The following is a 27,572-nucleotide window of genomic DNA, read 5'->3' as shown; positions in this document are numbered from 1 at the left end:
GGAAGGAATGGAAGGGAAAGGAAAGAATGTTAGAAAGAATGGAACAAAGAAGTGCGTGCATGTGAGTGTGAAATAATGCCAAGGATTCTTTGGGGGAAGTTCTAAGCTTCCTAGTCATGCTATCAAGACCAGCTCTGCCATAGCAAGTGGGTTCTCAGGCTCTCCAGAAATACCTGACTTTGAGACCATCACAGGAGTAACAACCGGTGAGAACTTACCCATATTTCTATTTATATAATTAGAATACTGGGAAATTTTTGGCCTATGAACTTTTATGACTCACTGTGTAACACCCTACATATCCATGTATTCATGAGCAGGTGAACTGAGAAAAGCATGTAAATGGTACTTTGGGGCTATGAAGGGATCCTCAAAGTTCACATTGCTACCAGCGGCTACCTTGGGAATGCTTTGGAAACCTAATCCTTCCTGGCTCCACTAAGATGTCACTCTAGACTCCATGGGGCACATGAATACCATTGAGCTCCAAAAGATAGTCTTTCCCCTCTAGCACTTAAAAGGGAAGAAATATAAAGCCAGTAGCATGAATTAAGACAGGGCTGCAAGGAAAAATCAAAGGGCTAATACATTTAATATTCCATCATCAAAAAGTCTGTGCTGCAGCAGGAAACCCCTGGTGGCCATATTATCCAGGCCTTGCCCCTCCCTTGCTCCCTCCCAGAAAGCAGAGTGTTTTGTCAGTTCTCCTCGGAATTTTTTCCTCTCTACTCCTTAATCCTGGAACAACAGCATCTCAATTTCTAAAGGTTACTGCCTTAGCAAATTAGAGCTCTAAAGTGAGAATGCCTTGTTTTGTTTTTTCAGGGTAGGGCTAAGTAACTCCATAATCAGGGGATGGCAGATTTGGGCTCTGCTGTGATTCCAGCCCCCGGATCAGACAAGGGAGAAGGGTGGTCAGCACTGAACTTGGCTTCTCACTGCTTGGTGTGTGCATGTGTGTGTGTGTGTTTGTGTATATGTGTGTGTGTGTATCTGTGAGGGGGACAATGAGAGAATCTCAGTAGCTGGTGCAGAGGAGAAGGGTGGAGCATTGCATAGCTAGAATGCTGGGCTTAGGAAACTCAGATCCTACCAAGGAGACAGCAGGTCAGGTTACAGTAAAGCAGGGTCTTGGTGGAGAGACAAGTCAGAGGAGAAATTCTGGCTTTACGTCTTCAGGGCTGTGTATAACTTAAGGCCACAGGGCCCAGAGATTTGACCTTGAACCTCAGCTCCTGTGCACTTTTCTGGGCTGTGAAGATGAGGGTACTGTGGGGTAAAAGGAAAAGACTCACAGGTATGTATTGTCCCAGGAAGATGGCATTCATGATCACGGTCACACCAGGCTGGGGGTAGAAGTCATCCCTCGGCACCTCCTTCCCACTCTCTAAGACACCACACTGGCACCCCTTGGGGTCTGCAGGGGGACCATGCTCACTTCCCACTGGACTCACCATCACACTTGAGTCCTTGTCGAGCCAGCCCCCACAGCAGGGTCCCACAGTGTTCACAGAAGGTTGGGCTCTTGTAATTGTAGACTTTAAATCTGTGCGGCATGTCTATCTTGAATCTCTCCTTGTGGAACTGGAAGACAGGCCGAAAGTGTGATCACATACATGTCCCCGGGGTCCAACTTTTGATGTTCTCATGGACCCTTTAGCCTAATAGGAACTGTAATGCAAATGTAGGAACTGTGTGCCTTTTGGCTATCACTGGTACTTGTCAGGCCTTTTTGTCTTGTTTGAAGATGGCAGAGAGCTCTCGGCTCTTCCAGGTGAGGATGAGTTGGTTACTGGCATGTGTCAAGCACACAGAAGCCCACAGCAGATGTTTAAGGCGTCACCAGAGACAGGTGAGCATTACAAGAAGAGAGAATGGAGTTATTTATCTAATAGGAGCTAAAGAAATTCTGCTCCTGTTTAAACAGATGAAATTGCCCTTCCTGCTTTATTATAAATATTTCCTTTTCTCCTTTAGCCAGAACTAGTGCTTAACCTTTGGAAGGATGCAAAAAATGCCTCTTCCAGAAGATGAAATTAAGACACCTTCATTAGTAGGATGAAAGCCTACTAATAGCTCAGAGCATTTTCACATCCCTTATTCATGAACTAAACAGAGGTGGTGAGAGACACAAGTAAGAGTTCCTGCCAGGAACAGAGGACGAGTATGTTATGTGTGTCACCTGGTACACTTGTGGTATCTCATGTAATCCTCAGAACTCCCCACTCAAGTAGTCTCTATTACTGCCCTCATTTGATAGATGAGGAAATCAAGCACAGAAAGGGCAAGGAACTTGTCCAGGTCACACTGGTATTGAGTCTGGACAGCAAGGAGCTGGCAGTCAGAATCAAAGCCCCACCATTCTATTTTAAGTAGCAAAAGAGATGTCAGTTAAGGAGAGAAGTAGGATGGAGAGAGATCCTAGTGGTAGATTTACTGCAGGACTTTTAAAAGTTTCCCAGAGTTTAAATTCTCTCCTTCAACCAAAGTTATTGCCTGAACACTAAGAACAATGTCAGACAGCTTAATTCCTGGTAAGATGTCAATATCTTTGTGCAGTATAAAAAGTTTTATTTACTCAGGACTTATGATCATGTCAGAGTTTTCTAATTACACCATTTGCTTGAGGACATGCACGGCAAAGAACCCTTATTGCTAACAAGTGACGCATCCTATTGTTCCTGTGGTTGGTGGTGTCAGCATCAGCTCTGTAGAACGGCTATTTGTAATTATTTCAAAGTTTCTCAGAACCTACACTAGTCATTTTCAACCCCCCCCAATAAATAAATTATCAGAACCCATTTCATGTCACTGAGTGTAAATATGGAAATTAATAGGTCAAGGTCCCAAATAGAGGGAGTGCATTTTAATCTCTAGTGCAGGCTCAAATGGCTCAAGATAAGGCTGACAAAAGACTTTAGATTTGGTCTTTCCAACATGAAAGCACAGTAGCTGCATGGGGTTAGTGAACAATGGAAATGAGGTGAGCTGGAATCAGGATGTATGCTTAAAATCACACTGGATTTTGAAGACTTGGTAGGAAAAAAATAGTGTCAAATATCTATTTTTTTATATTGATTAATGCCAAAATGATACTATTCAGATAGATTGGACTTGATAAAATATATAATTAAACTTTATTTTCATATGTGCCATTCAAAAATTTAAAGTGGTTACTTAACAGTTTAAAATTATACAAATAGCCCTCATGTTTTTCCTATTAAATAATGCTACTGTAGGTTTAGGGGCAAAAAGGATCCTAAAAATGATGTCTTGTTGCATGAGCAAAAAATTAAAATATTCCTAGAGAGTGTAATATTATCCACACTGACATTTGTTCATTGAACTAATGATTTCTTGTAGTTTACCTTGTGCCAGCGATTTTGTTACCCTTTGAGGTTAACAATGATTGCTCACAATTCAGGATTTTTCAGAAAAGCTTACAGCATCAAGTAAAAGGAAAAGGATCGGAGGTAGCAATTTGATTTAAACAAACAAGAAGAAACTCCAGAAGACAGTTGTCTGAGTTTTAGTCCCAGGTTTGCCATTTGCAGGAGACTCACCATGTACAAACTGCTTTAACCACCTTGAGCCTTACCACAATCACTTGGTAATATGAGATTATGCTGCTGTAGCTCTAAATTTTAGAGGATATTTTATTTATTTATTTCAAGTACTGGGGATTGAATCAAGGGCCTTTGTACTGAGCTACAGCCTCAACCTTTTAAAAAATTATTTTAAATTTTTGAGACAGAGTCTTGGTAAGTCACTAAATTGCCCAGGCTGGGCTTGAATTTGTAATCCACCTGCCTCAGCCTCCCAGAGTGCTGGGATTACAGGTGTGGACATCCTATCTGGCAAAATTCAACCAATTTGCCTTCTCTGTGCCTGCCCCTGTGTCAGAGAAAACCACACATCTGGGCAGGTGGACTCTGCCAAACTCAAGTGGACTTTCAACTCTGCTCTGCCATCCTGCTGCTGTTCCCTAAGCAACTTGCTTTCTCATGTCTGATTACTTTCCTCAAAGCCACTTATTGCCTTCTCTGCTTCCTTCCTCCAATGGGCAGACTCATTATATTGATATAAGCTAGCTAAAAGGAGCTTCCTCTCCTACCCACCAACAAGGCTGAGCAGGAGGATTGTAAGTCTGAGCCCAGCCTGGGCAACATAGCAACTAAGTGAGACCCTGTCTGAAAATAAAAAACAAAAAGTTCTGTGAATATAGCTCACTGTGAAGGCCCTGGGTTCAATCCCCAGTACTATAGAAAAAACCCCTATGCTCATTGGCTCCCATTTTGCCTTACTCACTTCCTGTTAAAACTGATGATGCATCCCTCCATCCAAAACCCATCTCGGCATAAGCCAGGACCTCTTTCTTTCTTGCTAGCAGACTTGACTGCTTTGCTTGGGAATCTCTCTCCAACTTCATCCTTCCCTCCCTAGTATGGCAGTGTCTCCTATAGCTTTTGTTTGTTTATTTGTTTGTTTGGTTTGGTTTTTGGTACCGGGGATGGAACTCGGGACCTTGTGCTTTCGAGGCAGGGGGAGGCACCACTGAGCTAAATCCCTGGCCCCTCCCATAGCTTTTTGAACTCCCTCCTTCCAGCTGCTGGTCTCCTTCAGTGATTTTCTTCTTGATAATGGTCAATCAATGCACAGCTTGTTTCTGTGTCATCTCCTTACAGTCACTTTCATTATAGACCAGCCACACTAACAACTCCACAAACCTCTTGAAATCTCTCTGATCAGGGGCTGCAAACATTTCCTTACTTTCCTCAGCATCTCAACTGCATGGAACAGAACTCACTCCTTTGGTTTTTGGCTCTGGAACCTCATGTGCTCCAAGTGTAGGAAGCTTTCAAACCTGGGTTCTCCGTCTTTCTCTCTTTCCCTTATCTAACATCAAATTTTAGATCCCGTTGCAATTAGTCCTACATCCTCTTCTTTCTTAATTCCATTACTAGGGAATCTCTTAGACAGCTTTCAACCTCACCCTACAATATTTTCACCCTCAAACTTGTAGAGCTGGTGCACTGGCTCATATGAATTCCAAGCTTAAAACTGTCCATTGATAATTCCACTTAGATGTCCTCTCATCTCTCAGACAGGATGGTCATGGGCATTACTCTTATATCCTTCCCTTTCATTTCTCCACACCCATTCCTTTGAAATGATCCAACCATTTCTAACATAGAAATCACTTGAAAGTCTACTGACTTTGCTCCATCTCTTCTGTTACCACATTGGTACAGCCCACTTCCCTCCCTCCTGGTATGACTCTTCTAGTGTTCTCTGGTTTGACTCTCACATCTCAACACACTATTTCTCCTATGGGATCACAAGATGAGCTCTCTGTTCCATAATGTTCATTTACACTCCCAGGGTTTGAAGGATCCCCACATGATTTAGGTCCTGCCAAATTCCCCAACTTGTATCTCTTTCTCTCTGGGCCTTGTAGATCTAACCATACTGGCCTCATTTTAGTTGCTAGAATGTGCTGGACTTTCTCCACTTAGGGTCTTCTTCCTCAGGCTGGTCACACCTGGCTCTTTTTACCTTCAGTTCTCAGTTCAAATCCTCCCTCCTTTGGAGAGATACTCTGACCACTTGGTCTCCTTAGGCCACCTGCCATTTTCCACCCTTGCACCTTGTTTGCTATCTTCATAACACCTGACATTTATCAAAATGATTACAGTTGGTTTATTACATGTTTTTCCAAGTTTGCAGAAAGTCCATGAAGGCAAGATCATGCCTGTTTTATGCTATGATACACATCTGACATAGCATGATACTGTCCACAATTAGACAATTAAGAAATATCTGTTGAATGAAGAACAAGGTGGGAGGAGAAAGAAAAATGTTTCATGATGACAGGCTGCCTGACTTTCATCTAAGGCTTCCTTCTCTGTTATGTCAAATCTAACCTATTTTTAGACTAAATCCCAAAGTTCATTCTGAAGGAGATGTTTATGTTCAACATTAGGGTTACCCTTTTGCTACCATCTCTTACTAACCTTGTACACATTTATATCTCCATATTTTATAATCACCTGCCTTTATTTACTCTTTCACTGTCACTTCCAGCTGTACATGCCACAAAACTTATTTTCATGCACTTATCCAAGTTGAACTTTCTGGCCACTTTCTGTTACATTTTTTTCCTGAAAATTAAAGTTCTTACTGTGCTTTTCTTATGTGTCTCCTAGCTTTGGTAAATCAATAAAAAGTTTTGAAAAGGAAAGGGTTTTAGGGAGATTCATATTCATGGATAAGCTTAAGGATTCAAGTTCAAGCAGGCATTATTAAAAAGAACTAGTGGGCTATAAAATTTACTGTTAGGATAAACTCATTGTACATCAAAGAGAGGATTCAACATACGTTACATACATACCATGGTTTCTCGGCTGTTGATAGCTGATCCTGTGCACTTAGCTATAACTTTATCAATACACTTCTTGTGGATTGCTGCATTACATTCTGAAAACAAATAATTGTAACTTCAGATGTCTAGAAGTTAAGAAGAAGTTAAATTTAAAAAGCAGTGATAATACAACAGAAATCCTTCTTACTTACGTTGACACTGGTAGCCCTGTTTGTTCAGACCCCTGTAACAAAGCACACGACTGATTTATTTGGATGTTCAAGTCAACATCAGCACCAAAACCATTTTAGAGATAAGACACATCTCATGGCTTCTTAAGGTCATGGGCATTTTTGCCAAGTAGCAGTCCCAGTGTATCATTTGTCAGGAGTGTGTTTTAATTTTAAGGTAGTTTATTAAGAGTCTGATAATTAAATAAATAAAGAGCTGTTGATTTCTTTTTTATGTTTGTATTTTCCAAGTACACATGGAGATTACAGCTCCTAAACAACATCCATCACAGGCTCCTAGCAGCAAACTTTCATGTCCTACAGTTAAAAAAATCATTGTCTTATTTAAAAGTTCATTGTTTTTGTTTACATGTAGGGAAACAAAGACATTTATAATGTCTTATCTCCTCTGGGTGAGAATATTTGCAACCAACAAAGCTCAACACTGAGACCAATTCCAGAGTGACACTGACTATTAGAAAGAAAGGAGATTCAAGTAATTAGAGGAAAAGAAGTTAATAAAAATCCATTGAAATCTCCTTGACCTTTGGATGTCCCAGGTAAGTGGGACTTGTGCATGAACACATTCTGCAGGAGCCCAAGGGAAGAACATCTTTTAATAGATACAGATGCTGAGAATAGAAACAGGAGTCGTTGGAAGTCTTTGTTCTGCTATAGCCTTTGCTATGTGGTTATTGAGGTGTAAACTGATCTCTGAGGCTAAGATTCCTCTAAAAGCATCATCCATACTCAAACTACTTGTTACAGTGGGAAAGCACTGCCTGTTGCTCACAGGAACACCAGTACACATGGCCTATTGACGTGGTGAAAGTTTTGACTATAAAGGCACCACCCCTTGTATTCTTTCCCTCTTGCCCCCAGCAGCCTACCACTTAGTCAGAAACTAAAATTCTTCCGGCCTTGCTGTGGGTTGGATCTGAAATACCCCTCTCTTCCAAAGGTCATGGTTAAAGTATTGGTTGCCAGCTTTTGGCATTACTGGGAAATGGTGAAACTTTTAGGAGTGGAACTTAGTGGAAGGAAGTGAGGTGACTGGAGAAGCACCTTTGAGAGGTATATTGAGACCCTACCCCTTCTCTCTATCTCTCTTTTTGCTTCTTAGCTGCCACGAGTTGAGCAGCTCTGTTCTACCATGTGCTCTCCACCATGATGTTCTGCCTCGCCACAGGCCCACAGTGACAAGGCCAAGCAACTGCACACTGAAGCCTCTGAAATCATGAGCCAACATAGAAGTTTATTTTCATTTTAGATTAATTTTCTTGGGTATTTTGTCACAGTGATGGAATGCTGACTAACACAGACACTTTGCCTGAGTACACCTTGTTTTATAGGAGGCACATTATGAAATTTTCACATTCAGTCATACCCTTTAAATCTCTTCAGTATTGCCAAGGCCACTGCCGACTCTCACCTAGTACTTTCCCCCACATATTCCCTCACAGCAGAGCACACCATACTTTGTGGATTAAGACAAAATGCATAGCCTGAAGCTTGGAGTAAAATGCCAAGTTACTGTACCAGACAAACTCGTGGCAGACAGAACAAAAGGTAGGTTGTGGGAAAAAGGTGGCGGTGAACTCATGACACTTGACATGGTGGACTTTGGCCTGTTTGATGGCTCCTCGGCGGTGATGCAGAGCAAAGAAGCCTTCAGCCTCAAATTCACTCAAGTCTTTTGTGTCTGCAAGCAGAGGAGAAGACAAAGTGAGATTCTGCAATATAATGGTCACAGGTGGATGGGGACTGTGGGAATTGGATGAGAAAGAGAAGCAGACAAGCATTCATCACCTACAGTAATAAAATTCCAGATATTTATTAAAGTGGGTAAAATACAGGCTTCTTTCCTTAATTCTATAATATGGAATTATCGCAGGGTATATTATTAGAGGAATGAAATGAAGTTGGATGGTTGTTTTCATCTTTCACTCCTCTTTGACTGAGCTGAGGTTATTTTCTGTCTGATTTTAAAACCAGAAATCAGAACTTTCAAGTCTTTATGTAATTCTAGAGCTGCATTTCTGAGGTGCCAGGATACTTTACAACTGGCTATGTTTAGTCAGCCAGGCACAGACAGAAGGGAGCATCCAGCCTTTTGTGTGAGGACAAAAGAACTTTGGGAAGAGAAGGTATTTATGTTCTGGCTTTTGATGGCCGCAGTGATCAGATACTGTACCAGCTACAGTCTGTACTCATCAATGTGGGAATGGCCAGAAAATTGATAACTGCATTTTAAAAATGTATAGATAAACCCGTGTATTGTCTAATCATTTACATCAAGCTATCAAATCCACATGTATTCAGTCCACCCTGGGTTTGTGCATACTGGTGAAAGTGCTTTGAGCAGTCACTGTCCACAGTGCCCTATGGCCAGATAACATCTTCCCAAAAGGCTGAAGGGCCGCAAGTTGGCAAGATTCTGAAAATATTCATGATATTCCAGCCGTGGCTTAGGATCCCAAAGAATACAAAATGGTGGGGGTAATTATGGCTAAACAGCATGATGAACACTCTAGCTGGTAAGAGAGAATAACATAATAAATAGTAAAAAAAATTATCCTCACTAAAAAAAGGATATTAAATATAATGATTATAATGGCTAGTGTCATGATTTAATAGCTTAAAATTTTTTTGGCTCACTTATTGTATTTCTTTTATTTTTACACAAAAATCAAAATTTAGTGAGAATAAGAAGCTCATCAGATTTCAAAAGTACAGTTAATATTATTGAAATTAAATTACCACCATTCTGGCTACAGCGATAGAGGTCTGACAATGCACCTGAGGCAAATGTTCCTGCCAAGGTACTTTACTTTTCCATTTCTAATATTGGATGGGCTGGAAACAGACTAGGAAAACAAAGGAGGGGCTTTGCAGGTAGAGATCTCTCACACAGAAAACTAGGCAAGTCTTAAGACTCATTTTAGCACTCACATTTCCTTTATAGTGGTTCACGGTTCTGTTTCATGGCAACTCCAAACCCTTGTGCCAATAACCCTCTAAAGATTTCTGCAGGTGGACCATAATACTGTGCTATTACTTTAAGGCTAAATAACTCAGGTTATATTATTTGGAACAAGGATGGAAATAAATTAGGCTTGGTGAATGAGAGATTAAATTAAGGGTCACCAAGTTAATAATTTTCTTCCACATGTTCTAGTACAAACATGCAGACCTATTTACCACTTTTGCCTGGTATAACACGTTATTTTTTGGTAAGATTTGATTTCATTTATGGTATGGTCAGATGTAATGAATTGAAATGAAATAAAGAATAAGGGTAAAAAAAAAAAGAATAAGGGTACTTTTAACTCAGGGAATGCAAGTGAATTATTCTGAAACCCAAACTATATTGTACATACATGTATGCATTGGACTACTATACATTTAACAAATATCAGAAAGTTCTAGAGATAAATTTATTCCTTCTTTCTTCCTTGTAGCTCTGTTTATCCACAAATGATTTCAATTATTATGAAAGTAAATGTATAAGGACACAGGATTTAATTCTTTTGATATTAACTTATCTCTGAAGTAATTTGGTCCTCTATTGGTTTGATACGCTTTTTGTTGTTGATATATATGTGTGTGTGTGTGTGTGTGTGTGTGTGTGTGTGTGTATATATATATATATGTAGCTTTGATTATCTCTTTTAAGCCAGCGACTCCAAATCTTTTTATTTAGTCTAATGTATTTGGAGTCAAATGCAACACATATGTACCCTGAGCAGCTAGGCATAAATGACTACACCGAGTGTTCTGACATGTTCGGAGATGTTATTCCTAACCATTGAGCAGTTACATCACAACAGGGAGACATGGTACTGACACAAAGAACAGCTAACTATATGAGACAGTGCATGATGGTGTAGAGTATTCTCAGGGATATGTACACCCATAGATTTTTAGGAGGCAGAAAGTGGAATCACTAGAGAGACTAATAGGGGGCAGCTGAAAAATAAAGGTGAAAATTTAGATACGATCACATTATATGTCAAAAAAAGAATGCAGGTTTCTGCATTGACTGATAGAAAGTAGTCAAGGAAATTGAAAGTTAAGAACCAGGAACTTGTTTAGAGGATTCATAATAATGGAGAAAGCCATTTCATCCAGACTGTGGGAGTTTAAGAACTGAGAGAATAGCAAAGAAAAAGGGACAATAAATACGAACTGTTTTCAAGAAGTATCAGTGAAAGAAAGAAAAGAAAAACTCAGGGAGGTAAAAAGGTTAAAAAGGAGACTTTTTCCATAATGGGGGAAGATGGCTGGTACAGTGTGTCTTGACAATGAGTAGGAAGCCACAGAGAAGGGAGAGTTGAAGATGTTAGGAGAAAATGACTTGATGGAGCAAGGCTGCTGGGATGAGAAGCTTGAGGTCAAAAAAGGAGAGACTTTCTCTGAAGCACAGGAACAAGAAGAGGATGCAAGAAGAAAAAGCCACACTGTAACATGCACAGGCAGAAGATAGAATCTCTATCAACATACCTACCCAAGGTTGACCTCCCAGAATGAGAAAAGTATGACACCTTCAGAAACCAAGTATGGGCATGTTTGAAAAAGCCATTGAGTAGGAATCAAAGGAAATGAAAGAAACCTCTAAATGTCAAGGGGAGTTCATCTAAATGATCTAATAAGCAGTGATTGTATTCTTTCTTCATCCTAACTACAACCTGGTGCTGGAGTTAAGGGAATAAATAAGATATCATTCATCCAACATTGCTGTTTTGCAAGAGTTGAGTGTTTAGAAGGAAAGACAATTATGTGGTAAATCTCAGGGCAGATATATGCCCAGGATACTCCAATGCACCAATTAAGGCAGCTGGAGGTGAGAAGTAGAAAAGTAGACAAAGAAGGTATAAGCAGGAAGGATTCTGAACTGAGTTCTGAAGAATAAAGAATCCTACTAATGTGGAGGAGAAAGTATGGTGAAGATAAACAAATGGGGGGAGAGAATGAGCAAGGGTACAGAAATAAGGGTTCTCAGGATAGGAGTGGGGCACTGAAATAATGGAGTACTTTTAGAGTGGGGTGTGTAGCAGAAAAGATCAGTGGCTACACTTAGAGGATATTAGACTCAGTTTGAAGATTTTCTTGTAGACAAACTGCAAACTCTGAAGGACTAACAGGGGCAGGGAGAGAGCAAAGCAGAGCATGATGTAGTCAGAATGGAGCTTGACAAATCCATTCTAGCAGTGTCATAGGAGAATGAGTGAGACACAATAAGAAAGGATGCAAAGAAGATAAAATTTTAAAATGTTGACAACATGGACAGAAATTATTGACTAATGTGGAGGTAAAGGAAAAGAAAACCATAAAAATCATTTCCATGTTTTGTGGAAGATGTAATAATTAACTAAGATAGTGGGTACGAAGGGAAGAATTACTGGTGAAAATAGTTGAATGTACTTTTGATATGATTTGGTTTTCCTTTAAGTTGTGTAATTAAAATTCAACAGAATTTAAAGTACTTACAGGAAATCTAGTTGGAGAGGTCAAATATATGAGCCTGAAATATGAGAACATCACTTAACAGGATCTATTTGTAACAGACTCAGCTGAGTGGTATTTTCTAGCAAAGCCATGGAGAATGGAAAGGGAGGGAGAGTGCAAGGCTTGGAGATCAAAGTGTGTATGGTGGAAGAAGGAAATGATGAGAGCTAGGTATTGTCAAGAACATTTCATGGGGACCAAGGTAGATGAGGAATTAGTGCTAGAAGTTGGGTCATAAAGGGGATGAAAGAGAAAAGTGTAGTACTTACTGGGTGAGAGGAAGGACTGAATTGACAGGGGAGAAAAATGAGCTCCAAGAGCAAGTTCTGAGTCTGAGTCCTTAAAATTGGAGTATTCTGAGTGAAGACATGTGGGTGAGGGTTCATATCTGACTGGATAATATGTAGGAAGATGTGAAATAGGAGGGAAGTGTATCAGATGGTGATGGTGAATTTTTAAGCCACAATAGTGATGGATGGAGAACAGAGGAAGAGGAAAAGTGACTCAAGCACAGAAATGAACAAATGGAAATTTGCACAGAGCAAGACTGCAGTGATCTGTGAATGGAGAGGTGAGCCATTTACTTCATTATGGGCTAGAGAAGAGTACAAGCTTCTGTTGAAGAATGATTTGGGAGTCATGATATTATCTTAAATGTTATCTAAGTTAAAATTTCTTATTGTCCACTCATTTGCCTTCTCTTTTCATATCTTCATTGCCATTATTCTTATCATTATTTTCCCAGTGTAGCTATTTTAAGAGATATTCTCAACCTTTTTCCCTTCATGCCTCTTTCATTTTAAAATAATTATAAAGCACCTGCACTATGTACATATAATAAGCATTTTCTTTCATCTAGAGTACCATAAAATCTTACTACTACTTTGTTTGCTTTAATATTTTTGCTTTTATTTCATTCTCATTACCACACCCCTAGACTAGATTCTCATCACTTCTCCACACCATGAAGGCAGTTCTATAGGCAAATAATGTTTCATTCCAAGAGTAAGAAAGAGTATACTTGTCCCATTAGTTCAAAGCATGGCTAAAGTCTACAGACTTTTCTTGTCAGGTTTCTATGCCCACCAGCACCCAACTCTTCTGATTTTAGCAGGGCCAGCTAGTCTACCTGGTTTCTTCACACTGCCTATCTATGTCATGTTTTGCTCAAGCCTTCATTTTTAACTCAGAAAAGATAGAAACCTTAATTCTGCCTCTCCTTCAGTGAACATACTATTGAACAACGTGGAATGAAGGCAATCCCTATTTATCTCTTGGTTAATTAGTATTTATATTGTACAGGATATAATTATTTTCTAGCTGTTTAATCTGTATCACCTTTCCAATCTGAGTTTCCTGAGTATAAGAACTCATATTTTGCTTTTCTGAATTCTTCAGGAAGCTATTTCTTGTATGTAATTACAAAAATTCTTGAAATTTAATAACATCTTGTACTTTCTTCTTATCATCAAGAAGGAGTTTTCTAGTTAGGTCATTTCACAATAATGGTTACTAAAAATTAGATTTTTTGGAATTATAAAAATTTAGAGATAAGTCTCAATTTGGGTGTAGTTTAAAAAATTCAATCCTATAAATTTTAAAAAATGCACCTGGAATTATGTAATTATTGTTTATGAAATAATAGTATTGCTTTTACCTCATTTGAATTTACTTTCTTATTTTAATGGAACTTGAGTTTCACAGTAAATGGAGAAATATCTATACAATTTTTTTCAAAAGCAGAGATTTTTACATTATTTACAAACACTACTTTCTGTCCAGTGGAATTTTTCTCCAATTTTCATTGGACCATATTTTGAACTAATAGGAAAGTGTACTTTTACTTGTGCAAGAAATTAAGCATCACTGCTCTTATAACTTAAGGCAGTTATTTTACTGATTATTCAGGTACCACTCACTCTATCTTATTTCATCAACTCACAAACAGTAAATTATATATACTATATATTTAGGCTGGGGAGGCATTTAGAAAAATTCAGAGTACATTTTCCTTCCTCAGGAATTTAAAAATTCTTTTGAAAAAGTGTAATATGGAAAAATTTTAAAATGTGCAAATACTATAATCAGTTTCCAAGTATCAACCATTCATCTTTGATGAATTCATGGCCACTATCTTCCAGTGGACCATTGTCCACTTCCCTCCCTGTGCCAATTGATTGTTCTGAAGCAAGTCCGTGCTGTCATTTTATTTTATTGACAAGCATCTCAGCTTATATGTGTAAAAGAGTAAGATTCTTTTGTAATGACATAACCACAAATATCATTATTACATCTAAGAAATTAATAACTATGCCTCATATCAACAAATACCTGGTGAGTATTCAAGTTTTCTCTCATTGTCTCATAATATTATCTTCTCTAATGTATTTGTTTGAATCTGGACATGTAAGGAATTTTATGTGTTAAGCAAAAGCACTGTAAATCTCTGAACTAAAACTCAGTTGTCATTGGTATAGGTTGAGCATCCCCAATCCAAAAATCTGAAATCCAAAATATTCAATCTCAAACTTTTGAGAATAAAGTGGGAAATACCATCTATGAAACTTTATTTCATATACAAAATTATTAAAAAATTGTTTGAAATTATCTTCAGGCCAAGTACCTAAGGTATATAGGAAAAAAAAGAATTATATGTTTTGACTTGAATCCCATTTCCAAGATATCTCATAACAGTTATGCAAATATCCCCAAATTCAAAACAGTCCAAAATCTGAAACCCCTCTGGGTCTCAAGCGTTTTGGATAAGCAATATTCAACCTGTAATAAAACTAATTTAGGGAAAAAAAAGTAAAATCAGTTTACATCAGTAGGTTCACACGTTCATACTGAGGTTTAGGATTTTCTGAGTAGCAGCATTTGACTCTTAAACAACACTGACCTCCAACGTACAGTGCCTGTAAATTTAACTTCTGGGACAACAGTTTGTGTGTGACACATGGAACTGAAACTCTTTAACAATGCATTTTTTTTTTTTACTCTTCCTTGTTCCTAAAAAAATGTTAACTGACTAATTTTAAGCACTAGTTATTGGCACTAGTTTTATGGAAAACATTATCAGTTTCTTATTTTGTATTTTACTGAGAGAGTGATAGTTATAGAGCACTATTATATATAGACAATGTGTACATACACAGAAACACATAAACAGAGTGTTGTGTATTTACATTAAATCTCCATACTAAAATAAAGACAGACCATAGAAGTGCCAGGCATAAGAATATACACAATTTAATATTCACATTTATATTTACATATTTATATCTGTTCTATGTTTACCTGGCCCAGATGCTTATTTTCAACTGATGCCTGAGCACCACTGAGAATTTTAATAAAACATGCCTTTTTTCTTATTCTTTTCTATAATCAATGCAAAAATAAAACAAATTTTACTAGAAGGCCATGCTCTCCTAACCCCCAAACCAGAAGAAGAAATGTCACTTGCCACTCATTTCCAGAAAGTATCTTGCGTTCATTAACATTCGGCCTTGAGGTTTCAGCTCTAACTGGTTGAGAGAAGGAAAGAAATGTCAGAATGTGAAGCCAGCCTGGGGCTCAGTGACATCACAACTGGCTACTTGGGTGCAGTAGGATGTTTCCAATATAGAAGCAATCATTGTTCTTTTCACTTTACTCATGCTCATTATCATCAGAATAGTGCCACATCTGTGATGACAGCCTTTGCTTTATTATACTACCTCCGCAATTCATTGATTTTACTTGGAGGTTAAATTTTACATAAAGAAACAAAATTATAAATAGATTCTATTCAGTTTTCTTGCCCTGTGATATAGATTCTCTGAAGAACTATAAAAGATATACCCAGATCTTAATCATGCCCAAAGCATCCCAGGGGCCAGGACTGGCTCCCTTGGGGAAAAGTAGGACTTTTAGGAAAAAAGTAAATCCTGTGTGGGTGGTCTGCAGCCTGCAAACCCTCTTCCCTTCCTTTTGTGGTGTCCATCTAGGTAAATCAGAGTATTCATTGGGAGTAGTTTTTTTTTCTTTCAAAAGGAGAAATTATTTCCTTGGAAATATACTGAGTGCTCTGCTAAAAGAAATTTTACATAGATTGGTCTGAGAAGAGATTATTTATAGTATATATATAGTATATATATGTATATTACAATATATATGTGAGTATTGTGTAGAAGGAACCAAGACAAAGTGCCATTTTAAGAGATGATGCAGGATTTCATAAAATGTGGTAACAAAGGAAGAAAACAACAAATGTAGGATAACCTGAATACTCCCTAATATATGAAATCATCACACTAAGCCATTAGTGGACTAAAAAGATTAAGAAAGATGATGGTTTTTGCTGATAATCACATCTGTAGGCTAACTAGGATAAGAGAAATAATGCAAATTGTCTTATTGAACCCAGGGTTGAATCTGAACCACAACTAATTTCCTGGCTCTGTGATCCTGTGTAAGTCACTAAGCATTAAAGAGCTCTGTCTAGAAGAACCAATATTACAGCAGTACTATGTCACAGCATCACTATTAGAATTTATGATAAAATAGGCTTACATTGCTCAGCCAACTACAAATTCTCATATAAGCTTAAACATATCAAAGAGAAGGGCTCTTGCCATCAAGTATAGACACCATGGTTCTATAGTTTGTGGAATAAATAGTAAAACTTGAGGTAAAAATAGAACAAGAGTGAGGAATTAGGAACCCATTCCCAAACAAAGTGGTGAAAATCAATACCAGATGAACACAATATTATCAATATTCAGTAAGTTGTGGTGATGGAGGAAATTAAACCAGGCAGCCCCTGAAAAAACAATACCCTCCAGAAGTGATGTTTTATCATGTTTTGAGAGTGAATGGGAACTAACCATGCCAACAGATGCAACCTTGGGAAAGTAGAAGGCAAGCCTCACTGCAGTGTTTGGAAGAAGGGTGATGGCTTTGAAGATGTAGGACAAACTTGAGGAAAACTTTTTTAGAGAAATTAATGTTAAGAAAGCAGATTTCTTTCTTCCTGGAAGCAGGGATTGAACTTAGGACCTTGTGCTTGTGAGGCAGGCTCTGGTGCCACTGAGCTAAACCTCGGGCCCAAGGAAACAGATTTCATGGGCCTGAGGGTGTTGCTTGATGGTAGAGCATTTGCCTCATGTGAACAAGGCCCTGGGTTCAACCCCCAGCGCTGGAAAATAAATCACCTGGAGAAAGTAGATTTCAATAGAAGCAAGGGAAAATATAGATTCAAAATAACTTATTGGCTCTTAAAGTAAAAGTAAACCAAGAACAAAATCTGAAGCTTAAACATGGGAGAAGTTTGCTAGTTGGTTAGTGAAGATCTGTGCTTATGATGACATTTTGTCCCTGTTCCTTCTACATATCAGCTTAGATTGCAAAAAACGTGGAATGTCTGATAAGAAAATCAGCAAAAATCTAGGGATGGACTCAAATGCAATTTTAAGAGCTAGAAAAGAAAACTTCGTATCAGTGAAGTCTAATTAATAAAAGGATAAAAAAGAAACTCACTATCCTTCCCTACATTGAGAAGGAAACAGAATCTTATTTTAAAAATTAGGGAGTTGATGACTCTTTTTAAAAAGTAAGGCAGAAAGTAGAAAATAAATGGGAATGGGGGTGTGGATACTGGAGAAGACTTGCTGTCGCTTGTCCCTTTTTTCTTCTCCCCGAGAGCCAAAAGTTCTATATCTGCACCCAGCTGGGGCCCCACCTCTCTTCACCTGGTCTGTGTAAACTCCTTGACAATAAGTTAAACATCTGTGACATGGTCTGGTTCTTTAACCATTCTCCACTTGTCTAAGCACTTACCCTACTGGAGCTTTGGGCTCATAATCCCTTTCCCCAAACTGCATGTAGAAATGTTCAATGTATACTGCTAAACTACACTATCCAGACATATCTAAGTATGGGGACCTTTTAAAAATAAATCTTGGCACATATTTGTCTTTTAAAATTAGTGATACAAGGAAAGATTTATATTTTCCTAAAAATCCTTTTTCTTAGGTCAAAAATGTAAAGGTAATACAAAAACGTAGATTTTAAGCTTTTATCATTCCCATGTGAAATCTGTGACTTGGGAATATTTTGAGTGGATTTCTAAAACCTGGGTTATAGGTGACATATTTTCAAGCTTATCTCAACAGTTATAAATCAATAGCAATTTTTATAGACTAAGATTCCTTCGCATTCCATGGGCAAATGTGTCAATTCTGATTCGCATATGTCAATACATTTTATAGTCCATGATGAATAATTATCAGTGTTACCAAATTAGCAATTAGTCAGTGGTAGGGAATTTGTTTACCCAAAGCCATTGTAGTCATACTTTTAGGACGACAGGGAAATTCTGAGCGAAACATCAGCTATCATCATGGTGCATACACTTTAAATAAAGTTCCCAGCTCTGATATTTACCCATATTTCTGTCCTCCCATTGTTCTTCCTGCATCTCTCAGCCAGTGAGTAGAGCTCTACAGTGGTTTCAGAGATGAGATCCATGTTTTTGCCCTTCACAATGATCTGCATCACTCTCCCCTTGTTGATGTGGGCATCAAAGGTGCTGTCCCAGGGTGGGTACATGGTTGGCTTTTTCTGAATATACATCTGCCCATTTTCTAGGAACAGAAACATGTTCTCATTATTCCTCCATCTTGCTCTGGAGAATAACAAAATAACATAAAACTGAGACAACCATGGGCAAAAAATGCAGGTAATGCACTGACTCTTAAAAGTTCAATGTAGCTAATTTGGGCACTAACCATCTGATACTGTCGTGGATTGGAAATGTTCCTTTCATATTCAACAGTTCCTTGTTTTACTTTGGGAGTGAACATCTGAGCAAATAAACAAAAAAACCTTTTATTGCTTTTGAGATCCTCCTTTGCTAACTTATAAAGGCTTGGGCATATGACTGATTAATTTTACTGGCATCTGGTAAAAAGTAGTACAAAACTACTGTGTTCATCTGAAAGACACTGTGGCATCATTTAAAGTGTTCCTTCAAAACGATATTTAAGTATCCACTTGACATAATTCATTTTGAGACAATAAGTTCTAAAACACAATGAGCCACTATTTCCTTCTCTAATTCTTGAATGAAGATGTATTTTACATGCATGGCAGCAAGAGCTGATAAGTAAATTAGAGAGCTGGTGGCCTTCACTCATGCAGTTGGTGACATAGACTATAGACTTGAATGTGGGGTGCAGGGGTAGGTAGGATAGGGGATATATTAAGAACGGGAGCCATGGGCAGGACAGTCAGTCTTTTTAGAAGCAACTGAGCAACTGGGAACGAGTTTACTAATGGGATTAAATAGTTCTATCCTCTTTTTCATCCACATTGCATTTTCTCTGTGTTTATCCCTTAATCATTTTAGAAGTAGAAAAGTGCCTCTGTATTTGAGTGTTTGCTTCTTTTGATAACACATTAAGTGGCAGATTTAGCAATTCATAGATATTGATATGGCAAAAAGGAAGAAAAGCAATTCTAACTCCCTTGGTTCCTTCTCTACAATGAGTAAAGTTAAACAGAACAGGTGTTTAGCATTTGTTAAATTAATATTTATTTTGAGGGTATACAAAGAGTTGAATAAGCTGAAACTTCAAATTTTAGGTAAACTTGGCTTGTGGAAGTATAAACTATGGCACTGTTAAGGATGGAATAGGAAGGGGATGATTTTTATGGCTTGGTAAAAAAGAACTTTATAGATTGGCTTTTTAGAAACCAATGGTAATGTTAATGATTGCAGTAACATCTTACTTCCACTTGAAGCTTCCTCATAAAATATTTCTTTCCATTTGTAACCATTCTCCATGCCAGGAGAAAGAGCAAAAAACCCCAAGGCAAGCAAGTTTTACATTTCCATTCATTAGGTTTGTAATTGCTTAAAAAGAGGCTCAGGACCCAGGATCCTATCTACACAGTGAGTGTTACTGTTTTCAGAAGTTCACATTGCTGTGGTCTGTTTGTCCCTGTTCTGTCGACTCATCACAAAAAGTGTGGTCTCATTTCCCAAAGACTGAAGTATGTTTAAATTCTACAGAAGCCATACTTGAATGACAGTATTCCAAGCAATTTTGCTTCAGAACACAACCGAAACAAAAATCAAAAACAAACAAGCAAATCTCCAAAGTCCAGAGGCTAATCTTTTGGAAAAACAGTTTTCTTCTTTTCTGACAAGGCCTCTTAATCCACATGGCTGATTAGACCGAGTTCAAAGGCAAGGCCAAAAGAAGAAGAAGGAGGAGGAGGAGGAAGAGGAGGAAAAAATAGAAAAGGCTCTCAGAAGGCAAATGTCAGTGAGACCTGAGGTTGTAAAGAGAAGGGGATCTAGGAGCCCCATTAAGTCAAAAGCAGCTTTGAAAAACTCAGATATTTCACACTTCAAAGATGTCTGTGACATTTGAAATGGTTTAGGTTGGTGCAAGTGGCATTCTCACTTTTTAATTAAACAGGAGAGAACTCTGGGCAGAGGTGGAATCAAGATGATTCAGTCTCCTTGGCTTTGACGTACTCAGAGTGAGCCAGAGGGATGGAGTCAGCCATGAAGCAAAATGTCTTTTGTTGGGTGAGGCAAGTTCCAGCACAGCAGGATTTAGAACCCTGGGATTCTAAGTACCCAGCTCGAGGTTCTAAACATCAGACTCAGTTTTCTCTTGTGTCTGCCAATTCCCCAGCCCCCATAGCGGCTATTTTAAGACTGGCCTACAAAGTATAACACACTTCTCTCTGTTCTCAGTAACTCTCTCCCTTGTATCTTGCTTTATTTTCTTCACAGGACATATTATTACTTTATTATATTTTTGTTTTTTTGTCTCTCTTCCTCTGTGAGAACAGAAGCTCTAAAGGTAGGGGACTCTTTCTGAGCTGTTTGGTTTGTTTTCCTCTCTGCTCTAACCCCAGGGCCCTCAGTGCAGGCTTTCCATGAACACTTTTTCGGTGAATGAACTGTGATGGCTTCTCCAGTTACCGCAAATCTGCATTAATGGGAGTCAGACTTCTCTACCTTACATCTGTACATAAGGAAAGAGGAAAAGCTAGTGGGACTGGGAAGGTCTTGGGATGTAAACTTCCTCTTACTTTTCCTTTGGAAAGTCCATAAGAATCTTAAAATGCAGAGGTAGGGATCAAGTGAGGGGAAGCCAGTTGAAGTGATCACTTAAGGAGTCTCTGCACAATCGGATTGTTTTAACAGAATGTTCTAAACCCATACAAGGAAGCCTGGGTGCTGTCACACTTTCCCCCTTCAGTATGAACTGCCTCTGAATATTCACATATGACAAAACATGATTATTCTTTCATTTGTGTAGGGTCTTAGTGCAAATTACTAAAATTTGGATTCTAATTAATAATTATAGCTTCTCCATAATCTTCATTAATGCTTAGGCAGGGAAGCAGCAAGCAGTCTTTAGAGTTTACTCCAAGACCATCCAAGATCAGGAAGTCGTGTGTGTGTGTGTGTGTGTGTTATATGGGACTGAACCCAGAACCTTCTCACTGAGCCATATCACTAGCCCTTATATTTTGTAAAATCTGATACAAGGTCTCATTAAATTGCTAAGTGGCCCAGGCTGGACTAGAACTTTTGCCCCTTCTACCTGAGTCTCCCAGTCTGCTAGGAATACAGGTGTGGACTACCACACTTGGTTTAGGCAGTCTTATTTTACCTATAATCACCCAAAGTCTTCAGGGTATACATATAAGTTATACATATTCTACATAGAGAATATAGGATAGATAGATACATAAATACATACATACATTCATACATACATACAGTCTACTTTAGCTCACTAGGTTTCTTTTCCACTGTCTCCTCACATAATTTCCTCAACCTCACTTTCTTCTTGTCTTTGCTTATGTAGACAAAATAGTACAATGGGTCACAAGGCTCTGGCTTAAAGCATCTTCATATAGTACTTGGTTTGACTGGCAACCATGTTCTGAGCTGGAAAATTCAGTTGAACCAGATGACCTTGAAAGTTCTAGAAAGCCTCCTCCCTTTCCCCCACCACGCTTACCTGATTCAACATACTCTTTCACAAGCACAGCGCAGTAAGGGTTCACAGCCTCTCCCTGGCAAGACTGGCAGGACCCACAGTCAAAGTTGGACAGACCAATTCGAAGAAATGGTGACATGGTTGCTCCCTGGAAAACAACAAAAAACAAACACTGTTTGGGGGATAAATGATGTATTATTTTTGGTGTTCCATGTCCACTTAACCAGCATTTTATCACCAACAGCCACAGCCTCAAATGGGCCAACTATCCATCTGAACAAATGCTTTTATTTCCCCTTCTGCAGAGTATACTGCTGGACTCACCCCAAACCACAGACTGACTTGCCCTAGGAAGTGGCTTTCTGGAACTTTGCTCTAAACCTGGCAGTGAGAACTAAAGAGTTAATTCCACTCCACTAATGGAGTTATGTTTAGTAGCTACAGAATAAGGCAGAAGTTTTCTAGCATTTTATTTCTTCTGTAATTCAGCTGGTGCCCAACAAACAACATACAGTAGTGAGAAAATGAGTTTACAGAGTGGGTCTATTTTAGTCACGCTAGTTAAATACGACACCACAAAATTCTTACATGGTCTATTTATGTGTGTAATGGAATTGGCTCTAGGCATTTAGCAGCTGATCCTTATTTACTTTGGATATTTTCAAAAAGGTCTGCTTTCTTCAGTCATACACACATGCACACACACCCACACAGGCATATGCATGCAGGAAACCTTTGGACATTATAAACCACTAAAAAGTACTCTAAACCATTGACCACTGTAAGATAGTGCCTTATTATCTAAGGATAAACAAAATATACCATAAATGCCAAAAAGATACCCACTAATAATTATGTTTTCTTAGAACATAACATATTGTTTGCTTCTGATTCCAGGAATCTGGTCTAATTCTTCACCTGCTCTTCCATATTCTTTGCTGTAGTCACTTACCTCGACTAAACACCTTTTTTCCCCTGCTTCTTCACAAGATCTTACTAATCTGAAACTGTCATATGGTATTCAGTGAAAATGTAATTTCCTTGCTTCCTCTCTTTTCTTGAACCATTCTTTTCTCTTGAATTTTTCCAAACTTTCTGAAGTAAACCAAAGCTAACACCGACAGAGAGTTGGCTGTCTCCTCTGCTTTTGTGTGAGGGAAGAAAGGAACTATTTGGAGTAATAGGAACTCAGAATTGAAAATCAGTAACATAACTGGAAATCTTGAGCCTCTAATAGCTAATCTAGAAAAACCACAAGAAATCTCCAGTACTCTCAAATGCTGATATTCATGGATAAATTTTGAATCTACAGAGAGACAAATTAGGAGCTTTTTGATGGGTGTGGCTAATTTCCCAGATATTAATAAAACCCTAATATCATGCAGGGTTTGGAAAGTTTGTGTTAAGGAGAAGCTTGTATAAACATGACTGGTCGGCATTCTTCATCTCGGAGACATTTTCCGTTCAGACCACACTGTTGAATCGCAACTAAATGACTTCTGGCATTGTCTTTAGGGGATCCCTTTGCCTCCTGAGTTTAGGATTCTTAGGCAGGCGCCAGGGTACCCACGGAAAGCATTTTCTTCCCTGGGCCATATGATGGCCATTTTAGGCCCATCTCTATTTCTGTGCTAATTAGGAAATGTCCCTGAGATCTCATCACAGGAATACAGCCATGTGGGGACTTCCACAGATTTCCTAATGAAAGTATTTATTTCTGATTTGAATCTGGAAGGATTGCTGACTCATGGAGGCTGAGTTACAACAACTCTGACCTTTGGAGACTTGTCATTGCTATTCCCAGGTTGGATTCCTAATCAGACAACGTCAGCCCAACAAGCATTCATCTCAGGAACAGATGGAAACCTCGGGTCACCAGGGTGTCTATTACAGTGTGTGAGGGAGCTGCAGAGGAACTCTTTTTCTTCCTGAAGGTCTTGCTTAGGTATCAACAATTTGTCATTTAACAAGCAATGCAGATTCAATTGCATTCTGTTAGATTCACTTGCACGATTCTCTTCCCCATAAGCATTCTGACAATTTACTCAGTGCTTGTATCTGTTTGTTAGCTAAGTCAGTATCTCTCTTTTTCTTTTCATTACTTTTTATTAATCCATATCTGTAGTACATAATGTTTGTATTCCTTATGGAAGTTGGTACAAGGTCTGGTCTTTTTTTTTTGTATATCCTTTTATTGGTACATTTTAGGTATACAATATAATGACATTCATCATTGGAGATATGCACCTTTACATATTCTCTTGGTTCTTATTTTTACCCCTTCCCCTGCCCTCCCTTCAACCTCTCCATCCCTCCCTATTTACAAAGACTTTGTTTCCTTTTTTTCATTTTCTCATATTAATTCCATTCCCTTCTTTCCTTTCCCCTACCCCTCCCACTTCCCCTTCCTCTTTACCCCTTTTCTTCCTATTTCACATTATCTATTATACCTTTTAGTCCTTATTTACACTTTCAGTTTCTCACACTAGAGAAACTATTCAGTATTTACACATGTGTGTCCTGTTTATTTCACTTACAAGGTCTGGTCTTGGTGACATGATCTGACATACATTTTTGACAACTAGAAGACAGAAGTGGCATTTGTGTGGCTATATGTCAAGAGCAGAGAAGATGTGTAATCAGCATGTGAAGATGGAATCACCATAAAAGATTTTTATGCACTGCTTCGTTGGGCCTGGAGCCAATCAATGGTAGGAGGGAGGGATTTCCCTGGGTGTAAAAACAGAAAAGAGAGATCTTTGTATAAAAAAATATGAGTGCTGAAAAAGCATGCCTAAGGATTAAACTTGTGAACTGTCCTCTGTGAACTGTAAATTTCCATCAATGGCCTCTTTACTGTCTAGCCACAGTAGGCTTACACTTCCCCAAAACATGTGCACAAGATGACTGATTGGCCAGGCTCCTTCTAACAGGGCTGGGACAGGTCCCTCCACATACATCTCATCTGAGCAATAAAATCATACACTCAACTCTCTCCTGTTGTATCCCTATACATCCACCACATACCTACCTGGCCCCATAGGGAAAGCACCACCCTCCCTTTCAAATCTGTCCCTCATTTTACTTTGCCAGCAGTGATCTGTGTCATTATTCAGCCTGGCCCTCTGTTTCCATTGTACCTTCTCCTCTGGCCTCACTATCCACTTGCTTTATCTCTGCTCTACCTTCTCCTCAGCTTCCTTCATTTTTGCCTCAGCTCAATTCTGCTCTGCCTCTTGTGTGGTGCACTATGCAGCTTACCTTGTATCTCTGTCAAGTCTTAGTCACCTCTTGTTCCCTCACATCATCACGCTGCACCCCGAATAATCTTGCTTAGGATCTTTCTGAGCTTCCACTGTTTCTTCTGCAGTGTTCCATAGCTCTAGACTTTCAGTAAAACTGTAACCCTCCCTGGAATGTCTTCCTGTTTCACCCCATCCTTTGCTCCCCTGGGATTTTCTCTGCCCTCCAGGATCCCATGGCTTCCTGGCCACATTGCTATACAGAACCTGCTAAATTTATGCATCTTGCTGCTGTCATTTTGAAGTCTGCAGCAGGATATAGCCTGTGACTCCTACCCTGAGTTTGTGTCTCCAGCTCTCAATCATCACATGTGGGGACTTAGCAAAACCCCATCAGGATAGGTCCTACTTAATTTTTGGAAAGCCTTATATACTCAGAAGAGGGGCTTGACTCCAGTGACAGATCTCTCTAGTTTCATGTGCAATAAACTTAGTAGAACACTGCCGCGCGCCCCCCTCCCTCCCCCGGTGCTAGCAGCGCCTTACTTCCCTCTTTCCTAGGGAAAATAAAAGATTTCTTCCACTAGCACATCCCTTGGGGCAATCAGTCAGCTTGTGGGATGGGGGAAAGAGACAGAGTGCCCGTGCCTATACCGCCATGCTTCTCTAGAATGTCTTATTAGATTTATTGGTTTATGTCTATTTGCATTAACAGGTCTGTGGATTTTGAGTATAGGGACCATGATTTAATCATCTATTTGCAACCTGAGCCAATTCCCCTGTCTGATAGGTCTGAAATGCTCAAGGCATTTCTGCTGCAGGAGTTTATTTTCAAAAGCAACATTTTACATAATCTCTTAATCTCATGTGTTTGTTTTACCCTCAAGGATATACAGTGGTCAAATTAAGCAACAGACAGTTGTGGAGGTAGTCAACATCTCAGCAAAGGAAACATCCCAGCACTTGTTACAGACAGAAGATCAATGGCCTTATGAACTCAGCTGCTGGAGTTATTTAATCTCACTAAACCTGTTTTCTCATTTGGAAAGTACTGCTATTACCACTGCTAGTCTCGAGGGCTATGAGAATTAGGTGCACAAATACATATAAGATGCTTAGAATGGGGCTGGGATATAGTAAACTCAATAAATGTTAGTTATTAGTATTATAGCCCTGACATATTTTCTAATGGGTTTTTCAGACTTTGTTGATATGTACCAAATAGGGTAGGAGAATAGAAATAGCCTTTTAAGGGTGTATCTGGGATAAATTATATTAACTTTCTCTCTGCTCTGCTAGAAGCTCCTGTAAAACTCTACACATATTTCCCATACAGAGTTTACTACCCTCAAATACAGTCATCTCAGTGCTGGCACTTATTGTGATGGATGTCAGGAACTTTCATCCAGTCTTCCACACTTTTGCTATCCCAGGTGCAGAGTACTATCATACTGTACTTGAAACCTGCAAAAGATCTTTACTCTTATGAGCTTAATGTTTTTACCTTTAAATGTGATCTCATTGTTTTTGGCACACAGCTTTGATACAGGTGCATGATCGAGTATAATTGCTCAGCAGTGTGCTTTGGGTCAGGGACTGAGATGAACTGAGAATGCTGGTCTCTTGACTCACTGGGCATCAACTCACTCATGTACGTAGGCTGACTCACCTTCTACAAATCATATCCCCCACATTCTTTCATGGTGATGTTAAGGTTGGACTGTTCATACATCCATATCTAATGAGGAAAAATTTCCTAGAACTAGTAAGGAATGGAAGTACTATATGCTCTCATTAACTGAAAAAAAATCAAGAATTTTCTTCCTTTGCAGCAACTAAAATAAGAATTACCAGGGCCAGGGATTTAGCTCACTGGTTCCAGCACCTGCCTTGCAAGCGCAAGGTCCCAAGTTCAATCCCCAGTACCAAAAGAAAAAAAAAAGAATTACCATATCTCTTTATTTTATTTTATTGCTTTGGTACTGGGGATTGAACTCAGGGCCTATGTTTTATTTTTTACTTTGAGATAGGTCTCATTAACTCTGCTAAGTTTCCCAGGCTGTGCTCAAACTTATGATCCTCCTGCTTCAGCCTTCCAGAGTTCTGGGATTAGAGGTGTATGTCACCATACCTGCTAAAATATTGGACAGCATTTTCTTTTCTTTTTTTTTGAGATAGGGTCTCTGTATGTATTTCAGACTGGCCTTGAACTCACTATGTA

At 38.9% G+C, this 27,572-nt stretch overlaps 1 protein-coding gene across 3 annotated transcripts in view; it reads right to left on the bottom strand.

Annotated features, from left to right (window-relative positions):
• Prkcq (protein kinase C theta) overlaps positions 1 to 27,572 on the bottom strand; it is a 123,520-nt gene that overhangs the window by 59,081 nt on the left and 36,867 nt on the right. For 2 of the 3 annotated variants that reach the window (XR_002398231.2, XM_004854531.3), the window contains exons 2-8: positions 22,131 to 22,257; positions 18,523 to 18,722; positions 15,563 to 15,623; positions 8,131 to 8,293; positions 6,574 to 6,605; positions 6,392 to 6,477; positions 1,455 to 1,584 (exon numbers count right to left, since the gene is read on the bottom strand). Coding sequence is in view for 2 of the 3 variants with exons in the window: in XM_004854531.3 (XP_004854588.1) it covers positions 1,455 to 1,584; positions 6,392 to 6,477; positions 6,574 to 6,605; positions 8,131 to 8,293; positions 15,563 to 15,623; positions 18,523 to 18,722; positions 22,131 to 22,248 (790 nt within the window). In the remaining variant the exon portion in view is untranslated. Of the gene's footprint in view, positions 1 to 1,454; positions 1,585 to 6,391; positions 6,478 to 6,573; positions 6,606 to 8,130; positions 8,294 to 15,562; positions 15,624 to 18,522; positions 18,764 to 22,130; positions 22,258 to 27,572 lie in introns of those variants that run through there. The other variant, XM_021266320.2, reaches the window with a different exon arrangement.

Source organism: Heterocephalus glaber, unplaced genomic scaffold (assembly GCF_053883595.1).
Source record: "Heterocephalus glaber isolate CG9 unplaced genomic scaffold, H.glaber_assembly_v1.0 deba00001472, whole genome shotgun sequence".
Taxonomy (NCBI): Eukaryota; Metazoa; Chordata; class Mammalia; order Rodentia; family Bathyergidae; genus Heterocephalus; species Heterocephalus glaber.
This window is presented reverse-complemented; position numbering and strand designations above follow the sequence as displayed.